At 39.2% G+C, this 11,242-nt stretch overlaps 1 gene segment (V, D, J or C); it reads right to left on the reverse strand.

Moving 5' to 3' along the window:
* Positions 1-1,463: 1,463 nt before the first annotated feature.
* Positions 1,464-4,841, reverse strand: LOC118800795. The segment is given in 3 exon segments: positions 1,464-1,888; positions 2,609-2,715; positions 4,792-4,841. Coding segments are annotated over 3 exon segments (471 nt in total).
* Between the last annotated feature and the right edge of the window lie 6,401 nt (positions 4,842-11,242).

Below are 11,242 nucleotides of genomic sequence, written 5' to 3' on the forward strand. Positions count from 1 at the left end.
AGAATTACTGCTAATGAAAATCTTTTACATTGCACCATGACAGGCTAGTCAGTACACCGTGCCTCATCCCATACCCCGTTAAAATTAACAGGACAAACTGCAATAATTTCTCATGAGGACCAGACTGGGTGAAGCAGTCCAAAGCAAATCAGTGATTAACTGACAAATACAAGCACAGATAAGCACAGTAGACGTTTCAGTATCAGCTGCTGATGAGGGAAAATCTAAAGCTGGCCTAGCAGGAAAATAATGGATGAAATGTGACTGTATCAGAAAAAAGTACACACACACACACTATCTAAGCTGCTTATCCTACTGGGTCGTGGGGGGAGCAGGAGCCTATCCCAGCGGTTGTTGGCTGGAAAGACAGGAAACACCCTGGACAGGTCACCAGTCCATCACAGGGCAGATATACAGACATATATATTCACACACATTCACAACTAGGGGCAATTTAGCATCTCCAATTTGCCTGACATAATAAGTAAATATAACAAAATCTAAGAGAATTGAATATTGGATGTTGATTTAATGGACTGATGAGTCAAAATCTGAAATATTTATCTGTCTCAGTTATGAAAGAACAATCCAGTAAAGAAGGAGAGTAAAGTGATGATCTGGTCAGCCCAGTCTTTACGTTTCAGTTCTGTAGTTCTGTTGGAGGGACCAAATTAGACTGAAAATTAAAGTCATATATTTATTAAGAATGTATGTGACATAATAATTTGTCAAAGGTAAAACACATCTACTTGGGAACATGTATAAACATAATTCAAAAAATAATTATAAAATAATTTGCCAGCATTAACCCTTTAGATATCGAAACGTCATATCCCTATTTCCTCCAGAAATGAAACACCAATTAATGTGAAAATGAGCACACATATGCACACATATGCAAACATGGTGGGATTGTGTACACATAACTCAGATTTGTATATAGAGTGAGGCCTCTGTGCTCCCAGAAATCAGCAGCTCTGTATCACTTTCAGTTCACTTGTCAGTTTCAGCACCAGCATGAAAAACCAACCTGCCTCATTCTAGCATGAACTCACTACAGATACAGAGGAGACTGTGGCCTGAATACTGTGATTATATATATTAACAAGTAAAACATTAAAAAAACTATTAATGTACAAATACTTAAGAATCACTGCAAAACATTAGAAATCATACTTCCTTATTTCTCTTTATTTTCCTTCATTTACACTGTATTTACCCGATTAAAACCTGTGTTGAAAAGAAAATTTACAGATACTTTAATCCCTCAGTGATCTCCATCATGAGCATCAGTGAGCCTCTGTAGATAATTATATGTACCTGGAAATGTTCTCCTATATTAACAGCAAGATCTTTCTCTGAACTTCACAGCCTTAAAGACTTTGAAGCAATTATGAGTGAAGAAAAAAATCTACCTTCAGACAATAAAACATACAGTGTTGTTGATTGAAATTCTTTATTTTCTTTAGTCAAATAATCAGATCATCATTTCAGCATTAATCACAGACGTGTTTGAGCTCATTTGAGAGTGAGAGGAGCTCTATCAGCTGAAACCCCGGTGTGGTTCTCACTGCTCAGCACTGATCTCTCCTCAGTGTCTGGCTGACAGGAGGCTGAGAGTCCTTGGTGGCCTCACAGGTCACTGTGTTCTTTAGCCACTGCTCCTCCTGGAGGGTCAGGGTGCTGCTCCAGCTGTAGAGGCCGTCGTCCTTCTGCAGAAGCCCGGGGCTCTGGCTAACCCCCGAGCTCCAGCTGCTCCCACCCACCTTCCAGCTCAGCCTCCAGTCTGAGGGAAAGCCCTTGTTGGCCAAACACACGAGTGTGGCCTTCCCCTGCTGCAGCTCCACGCTGGAGGGGGGCAGGACTGTGAGGGTGGGAGAGGCCAAACCTAGGAGACACAAACACAGGAAGGGACACGTGTCAATCAACCAGCACAGACACACCAGAGTGGGTTTCACTTCTCTTATTTTGTACAGAGCTGAACTGAGTTCAGTAGAGCATTAAAATGTTTCACCCTCTAATTATAACCTGCTTTACAGTTTAAACTGTCTCTCAGACTAATCTGCAGTTACTTCTCTCAAAAAGAGTCTGAATTTATGAAACATTTAATTTTCAGACAAACATTTTTTCACTTCCTTTATAAAATTAGGAAATTTAATGCATTCAATAATTTATCATATTAAATTCAATATAAATTTAGCTCATGAAGAGCAACAAATGAAAAAAATAATAAAACTAAAATATATGAATCAGAGAAACACAGTCTATATGTAGATTTTAACATGTCTATAAGCATTTACAGTAATGGACATGGTGATAGCTCAACATGAGAATGAAGAGTGGAGCAATAAAGACAAATCTATCACTTTTAACTATGAACTGAGTAATTTTACACTTTGAGAGAGATATGCTGGCCTTTTTATGCTTTTACTAACATTTTCAGAAAGACAGTTGATGAAAAATCTTTATTCTAAACTGTAACAGTTAAAACAATAAAGTTCTTAATAAATAAAACTACATAATTTACAAAAAACATCAAGTACATTAATAGTCTTTTCCAGAATTTATTAACTGATTAATTATTTATAAGAAATAAAAAGCTACTTACGGCCAACTGACAGTTTCGTTCCCCCACCAAAAGTGCACCACAGTGATACAAACTCATTCAGTGTCTGTACAAAAACCTCCTGCTCTAAAGACTCTGCTCTCTCTGTGCTTCACTAACAGCTTTTTCATATCAGTCATTAAATACTGATGAGTTTTATAATCAGCAGATAAATGTATAAATTCTGAGAACCTGAACTTTTACTTTTTTTTACTTTTTTAAACTTGTTTGTCTGAAATGAGGTCACACAGTTGCTCTCAAATTGCTAATTTATTCATTATTTCATTCTATGTTATCATTATAAAATATGAACAATTTTTATTTACTTGACTTTAATTTGACCTTAAAATTAAATAAAAGTAAATTGTTACAAGATCAAAAATACTTAAAGAGCTGCTATGTATGAAAAATCCTTTTGTTTTTTTTGAAAAATGAAGAAGAACATGAATAAATTAATACAAGTAGATTTTTCTGCTAAAAGAGAGAAAAGTATTTTAATAAAGTGTGTATTTTTTACTCCCTGCATGCAGTTTAGTTCCTCCACCAAAAACTCCTGCACTGAGAGACAGACTGACAGCAGTAGCTGTAAAATCCCTCAAGAGAAAGACTGAAACACTTTAAACTGAACAATATGAGACGCCCCCCACTGGACATTAAGAGAATATTACACTGATCTGGAGAGGCAGATTGCTGAGCTGTGAGAAGATCAACTGTGTCTTAAACAGTTTACAGTGTGTTCAGTTCAACACATTTCAGCAACAACAGAAGCTGATAAACAACACATATAAACATTTTCATGCTTCTGTCTGATATTCAGCAGCTCTAAACTGAACCATGAAGAACTCCTTCTGTTTCCATGCTGTTATACTCAATGTCACATGATCACTGCAGCCAATAGAGTCATTTCCATAGAGAGAGCTGACTTTGCATTATCAGCACATGCTTCAGTGCTCTGGGAGAGTTTATAGTCCTGTGAGTTTAACACTTCATGACTGAGAGCTGCTGCCCCACAAACTTCACCCACAGCAGACATGACTTTGATCACCATCTTCATCTGGACTCTGATCTTCTGGACTCAAGGTAGAACACTGTTATGCATTTACCTTTATGATGGTGTTTAATGGAGACATTTTAAAACAAGTGCATGTGAGGGGCTTATTTTAAAAATGATAGTATCATGTGTATTTAATTATATTTATAATTATTTGTAATTTATGAGTCACCTTGAATTCTTCTTATATTATTTCAGGATCCAGAGGTCAGGCGACTGTGACTCAGACTCCTGCAGTGAAATCTGCTCTTCCAGGAGAAACAGTCACCATCAGCTGTAGAACCAGCCATGCAGTGCATAATGATAAGCATCTAGCCTGGTATCTGCAGAAACCTGGAGAAGCTCCTAAACTCCTGATCTACGGTGCTACTACATTGTGGTCAGGAACTCCAGCTCGTTTCAGTGGCAGTGGTTCTGGATCTTACTTCACTCTGACCATCAGTGGAGTCCAGACTGAAGATGCAGGAGATTATTATTGTCAAGGTGAATTCTACATCAGTAGTATCTGGTCGTTGACACAGTGATACAGAGCCGTACAAAAAGCTGTGAGAGTCAGAGACACAGAGACTGCACTGCTGCAGCTGAGACCTACTGCAGGTGCTGAGGGGGAGGATGTGATACAGCACAATCACACACTCTGTGGAGGAGAGGAAACACACCACACTAACACACAACTCAACACACACATCTATAAATAAGCACAAAGCAATAATGCACACAGCATTTCAGCTCCACTTCTATGAGAGGAGTAGTTCAGTAGAGCTGGAGCTCATTCTAGTCCTCCTGTTCATGTGTCAGTGGTGACGCATTTCTTCCTGAAAATATTCTGTAAGAAAAAAGCTCCTTTTTTTTTCTGCTGCATATTTCATCATTGAAGCACCAGCCAGTGTCCAACCCACTCTGTCCTGGTTACTGTCCACTGCTGGAATAGATACAGTGGTGTAAGAATGTCTGAGACACTTGGTTTAATGTAATTACCTTACAACTAAAGTTTGGGGGAGGACCATGGCTGAAACCCCTCCTTCCTCTTATCTAACGCCCTATAAATTCACATCCTCACCTTCCGTTCCCATGACAAAGTGTTCGCAGTCAGTTGTGTGACACTAGTGCAGCTATGAGCCACTTTGCTACAGACCTTGGTTCTTTCTCCTGAACTCCCTTCTGCAGGTACAGTCCAGTCCACATCCCTATAAAATCCATTTTCATTGCTCCTGCTGCTCCGGCTAGTGAGCCCTCGATAAGATCTAGGATCTCGATGTGTCTGGCCACACACGGTCTCCCTGCCCGGTTCCAGCGCTTCCAATGCGGCCGAGGCACTTGAAGCTTCTCTGCTCTCTTGCCCTTTTCTCTTTCCACCTCCCCTGTATTCCTCTCTTTTCCATCAATCTTATATCTATCATGTTAAGCCTTTTTTGCTGATCGTATGTCAGTTTTTCTGCCTTCTAACTACTTTACTAGTGTTATTCTGCTGTGTATGTTCTTACTGGGGATTTGCTTATTTGATCCTACTGTATTGTCCTCACTGCCTGTGTAATATTGACAACACCACTTGATTCCTTACATTACATGTAGTGTTACGTTATTTAATGATGTTGCAATTGCTCGATCTACTGATCCAAGCCCCTCCTCCTTTCTATGGAACTTTTCCCATCCCAGTTCCACCTGTTTTCATCCCTCCCCTTCCCTTTATCATCCATCCTATCTATTTTAGACTGTTTTGGCTTCACTCAAAATATTATGGGGCCTACTCATTACTGTAACCACACTCTAGACTTAATATTGACCTTAGGTATAGACGTTAAGCATTTGGCCATCCTTTCTCAGACCACAGCAGTGTCAGATCACTACTTAATCTCATATGAAATCAGATTTAGTCGTAATATATGTCCATCCACACGCTATAGTGTTAAACGTACTATAACATCATCTACACCCAATAGCTTTATTGAAAACCTTCCAGATCTTTCGTCCTTAATTAGCTGTCCGTCTGAACCCAATGAATTAGATATTCTGACTAAATGTTTGGAAGACACTTTTCGCTCCACTTTAGATAATGTGGCTCCATTAAAAAGTAAAAGAATAAGGCAGAAAAGGCTCGATCCATGGTACAATGACCATACTCAATGAAACAGACTGTTTAGAGCATAAATGGCGTCAGACTAAACTTGAGGTTTTCCATTCTGCCTGGAAGGAGAGTCTTATAGACTATAGAAAAGCACTAAAGTCAGCACGTTCAGCCTATCTCTCGTCATTGATTGAAAATAACAAGAATAATCCTAGGCTACTATTCAGTACTATCTCTAAATTAACTAATAATCAAGCAGCTACTGAAGCCCAGATACCATCAGCCTACAGCAGCATCGACTTCATGAACTTCTTCAATAATAAAATTGAATTGATTAGGCACAAAATTCAAAATGCGCAGCATTGCAGTGCAGCATCCTATAAACCTAATCTAGATCTAGAGTGCAGTATAACCACTACAGAGACGCTGGAGTCTTTTACTTTACTCCAACAAACAGAGCTCGTCCAAATTATTTCATCTTCAAAAACAACAACTTGTATACTAGATCCTACTCCTACAGGTTTACTTAAAGATGTTTTGCCAGAAATAACTGAGCCCTTTCATATTATATTAAACTCTTCTCTCAGCCTCGGCTATGTTCCAAAATCTCTTAAATTAGGTGTAATTAAACCCCTATAAAGAAACCTAGTCTTGACCCCTCTGAGCTATCAAACTATAGACCTATTTCAAATCTTCCCTTTTTATCAAAAATTTTAGAGAAAGCCGTGGCAAAACAATTATGTTCCCATCTGCATAGGAGTAATATATATGAAAAATTTCAGTCCGGCTTCAGGCCTCACCATAGTACCGAAACAGCGTTAGTGAAAATTGTAAATGATCTTTTATTACCCGCTGACAAAGGAAACATATCCTTACTGGTTTTACTCGATCTTAGTGCAGCTTTTGACACAATAGACCATTCCATTCTATTAGACAGGCTTGAAAAGCTAGTAGGAGTGACAGGTAAAGCTCTTTCGTGGTTCAAATCTTACTTTAGTGATCGCTATGAGTTTGTTAAGGTAAATGGTGAACCATCAGCTCTCACAAGAGTAAAGTATGGTGTACCACAGGGCTCTGTCTTAGGACCCATGTTATTTACCTTATATATGCTACCACTAGGTACCATCATTAGAAAACATGGCATCAGTTTCCACTGCTATGCCAATGATACACAATTATATATTTCAGCTAAACCAGAAGACAAAATTGAACTTAATAAGATAGAGGACTGTGTAAAAGACATTAAACAATGGATGTCAAGTAACTTCCTTTTACTAAATTCGGACAAAACCGAAGTCCTTCTTTTTGGTCCAAAAGCTGCTAGGGATAATCTGCCTACGTTTACTCTTAATCTCGATAGTTTCTCAATTGCACAAGGCACATCTGTAAAAAGTCTTGGTGTCACGATTGATCCCAGTCTGGCCTTTGATGAGCATATTACCAATATTACCAGAATAGCATTCCTCCACCTGCGTAACATCGCTAAATCAAGAAATGCACTGTTGCTACAGGATGCAGAAACGTTAGTTCACGCCTTCATCACGTCCAGGTTAGATTACTGTAATGATCTGCTTTCTGGTTGTTCCAGCCAAAACCTTAACAAGCTTCAGTTAGTCCAGAACGCTGCAGCCAGAGTTCTCAGCAAAACCAGGAAATTCGACCAATTAGCCCAATTTTGTGTACCTTACATTGGTTGCCAGTTAAATTCCGCATTGAGTACAAAATTCTTCTACTGACATATAAAGCTTTGAATGGCCTTGCTCCTCAGTACCTCAGTGACCTTATTTCCTATTATCAACTGACATGCCCACTTAGATCACAAGGTGCTGTTCATTATTAGTACCCAGAATAAATAAAGTTACGTCAGGAGGAAGAGCCTTTTCATATAAAGCCCCCCAGCTTTGGAATAACCTACCAGTCTGTGTTCGGGACTCAGACACAGCCTCCATCTTTAAGTCTAGGCTAAAAACTTACCTGTTTAGTCGAGCCTTTGGTTAATTTGTTTTCCTAACTATGTCCCTCTCACCTCCCCCTGATTATGTTGTCTCATTTCTAGCTACAGGCAGAAGCTGCCCAGAACTCCCGCCCAAGTTCTCAGAGTTCTCCCCCCTCCTTCAATCAGTCTTCCCTCACATTACCACCACATGTTGAAGGAATGGTCTGAACTCACAAAACATATTTGGTAATGTGGATACCTGAGTTTATTCCTTTGTTGTCAATAAACTAAAGTAGCCTTATTTGACAGGCGACACCAGTAACATACTTTGTTATTCAATGAATATAAGCTAAATAATAATTTCCTGATAAAGATAATGTAAGGGTACCTCTGAGGTGAACACCTATAAACATTTAACTGCTTTTGTCTTTAAATGTTTGACCTCAGCTAGGAAGAACGGTTGACATATACCTCCTTACGGAACATTCCCAGCTTGGTATAAGCACAAAAATGTTCATAGTGTGGGTTGATCAGGACTGGGATTGTGAGCTGCTGCTCTACAACATGGTGCAGTTATTGTCTGATAACTGACTTGAAGAAGTTTTTGTCTCTACCATGTGTAGAGATCTCAACAATGTGTACTTCAGCAATTGTGAACCATTTACTACTATTTATATTTATTATTAATAATATTATTATTGTTTATCGCACTATAACAGGGGTCTCAAACACTTCAGCACATTCCATTTTTTCGGTTTAACCTCAAAGCCATATTCATTTAAGAAATTAAGGCCATATTTAGGACAATTCCAAAACCTTTTATGTCCAAAAGCAACATAAAATTTAATAAAGTGGGACTCATGAGGGTCAAACTGGGTCAGACAGTCTAAAGATGATCTCACAATCAGAGAACAAGATAGTGCTTTAGCTCTGAATGTGTGATTTCCACCATCAGTCTTGGAGGAGGCAGGTTAATGTGGTGGGATTGCTTTGTTGATGAAAGAGCTGGTGATCCTCAGCACATCTACAGGAGTTCTATAAAGCATGACCATCACCGTAATCTAATCAGAGGCACTGACTACACATTACACTATATACATGCTATAAAAAGGTTTGGAAAAGGTTTATTTAACTCTATAATGGCTTTCTGAGACTTCAATACTGTGTAGATATGTGTGGATGTATTCTGCTTTACTGACAGCAAAAAAATGTCTAAATATTAAAAAGTTTAAAAGACATTTAAGCCATTTGTGCGTATGACAGATTTAGAGGTTAAAAAAAGCGGTAGCCACATGATCACTGCAGCCAATAGAGTTTCCATAGAGAGAGTTGACTTTGCATTATCAGCACATGCTTCAGTGCTCTGGGAGAGTTTATAGTCCTGTGAGTTTAACACTTCATGACTGAGAGCTGCTGCCTCTGGACTCTGATCTTCTGGACTCAAGGTAATGTACCATAGAACATTGTTTTTATTATTTCATTATTTTTAATATTATTTTCAGGCTAAAGCAATAAAGAATATAAATGCAGTAAATTAGTTCATTTGTTTATTTTTTCTGTTTTCCCAGAATCCAGAGGTCAGGCGACTGTGACTCAGACTCCTGCAGTGAAATCTGCTCTTCCAGGAGAAACAGTCACCATCAGCTGTAGAACCAGCGCTGCCGTGTACAGCCGGTCCTGTTTTCCACCTTGTCTTAATTTAGCCTGGTATCTGCAGAAACCTGGAGAAGCTCCTAAACTCCTGATCTACACCACTAGCAGTAGAACATCAGATTGTCCAGCTCGTTTCAGTGGCAGTGGATCTGAAACTGACTTCACTCTGACCATCAGTGGAGTCCAGACTGAAGATGATGGAGATTATTACTGTCTGGGTCAGTTGTACATCAGTAGTAGACTCTCGTTCACACAGTGATACAGAGCCGTACAAAAAGCTGTGAGAGTCAGAGACGCAGAGGCTGCACTGCTGCAGCTGAGACCTACTGCAGGTGCTGAGGGGGAGGATGTGATACAGCACAATCACACACTCTGTGGAGGATAGGAAACACACCACACTAACACACAACTCAACACACACATCTATAAATGAGCACAAAGCAATAATGCACACAGCATTTCAGCTCCACTTCTATGAGAGGAGTAGTTTAGTAGAGCTGGAGCTCATTCTAGTCCTACTGTTCATGTGTCAGTGGTGGAACCTGAGTGTGGTTTAATCTAGAGCTGAACACATGATGTGCGTGTGGGATGTGGGGAAACACTCAGTACTGCAGAACCAACAGTGCCTTAGATTTTCACATCTCTGATTTCCATCAACTCTTTATATCAACATCTCCTCTAAACATGCTGTAGATGTTTTCACACACATTTCACTCTCATAACTGGACACAGTGACTCTTGGTGTGCAGTAATAATATTATATAACACTTTATAAACTCTGTGCTGCCTCTATAAACACTAATATCCCTGATTCATGAAGTGATGATGCTGTTGTTTCATTCTACACTGCTGCCTCATTAAGTTGATGCTGGAGAGACCAGATCAGGACTGTCCAGTCTCAGGGCAGCAGAGCTGCTTTTACAGGACAGTGTGGGACGGGAATTAGTTTAGTTTATTCACCTTCATTTAATAATAGACAGAGTGTGTCAGGGATGCAGGAAGGGGTTTTAAATAGAGGCCGACATTTAAACAGCATTCATGTGATGTGACTGATGATGTCATTCAAAATGATTTGCATTTTATATTAGATTTTTCTTTTTTTGCTAATTTACATCAAACAGAACGTGTCATACAGTGTTATAATGATATACATCAAACCACTGAGGCACATCGTCACTCTGCTCTCTCGCTCTGGACGAGCTTAATGCAGATGAACTGAGTGGTGACCAATCAGATTGTTGGTGTGTGGAGCAGTTACTGATTGTGTCGTCCACAGTCACACACTGAGATTTAACACTGAGATGCTCACTGAGTGGAGATAACGGTGGATAATAGCTTCGTTATTATGACAGATCATTCTTTTTAGGTTTAAATAATAACATTAGGCTGCTTTGGGTCTCAGAACTGACCTACAGCTCTGACCAGTCTTTCTCTCTTTGCAGCTCAACCTGAGAGTGTTTGAGCGACGCCCCTCAAAACGGCCAGCAGTTGTCAGCAGTGATGAAAACATGACGTTCACTTTTAAACAGTGTAGAGATTCTGCAGGTTTAGAAAGATATAAAGAACAAACTCCACTCTTAAGCACACATGAGTCTTTACTACACTCACATTATCATAAAGTTCAGAACATTTATTATTATTATTATTAATATTATTATTACAGTTGCAATCCTGGAATCAGGGGGTGCTGCAGCCCCCTCTGCACCCTCACTTCCTGCGTCCCTGGTACGTGCAGGACAGTATTGTTATTAATCTGCTGTAAACATGAATGAGATCTAATTACAGTGTAGAGAACAGATTCAAACACAGCTTATGTTTAAAAAATGGAGTGATTTAAAGAAGCTGTGCAGGTTTGTATTCAGTAGTGACGACTAAGATACTGACTGCAGGATATTTCACTACATTCGGAACATTTAGGCCACTTTTAATAAA

Source organism: Colossoma macropomum, unplaced genomic scaffold (assembly GCF_904425465.1).
Source record: "Colossoma macropomum unplaced genomic scaffold, Colossoma_macropomum, whole genome shotgun sequence".
NCBI lineage: Eukaryota > Metazoa > Chordata > Actinopteri > Characiformes > Serrasalmidae > Colossoma > Colossoma macropomum.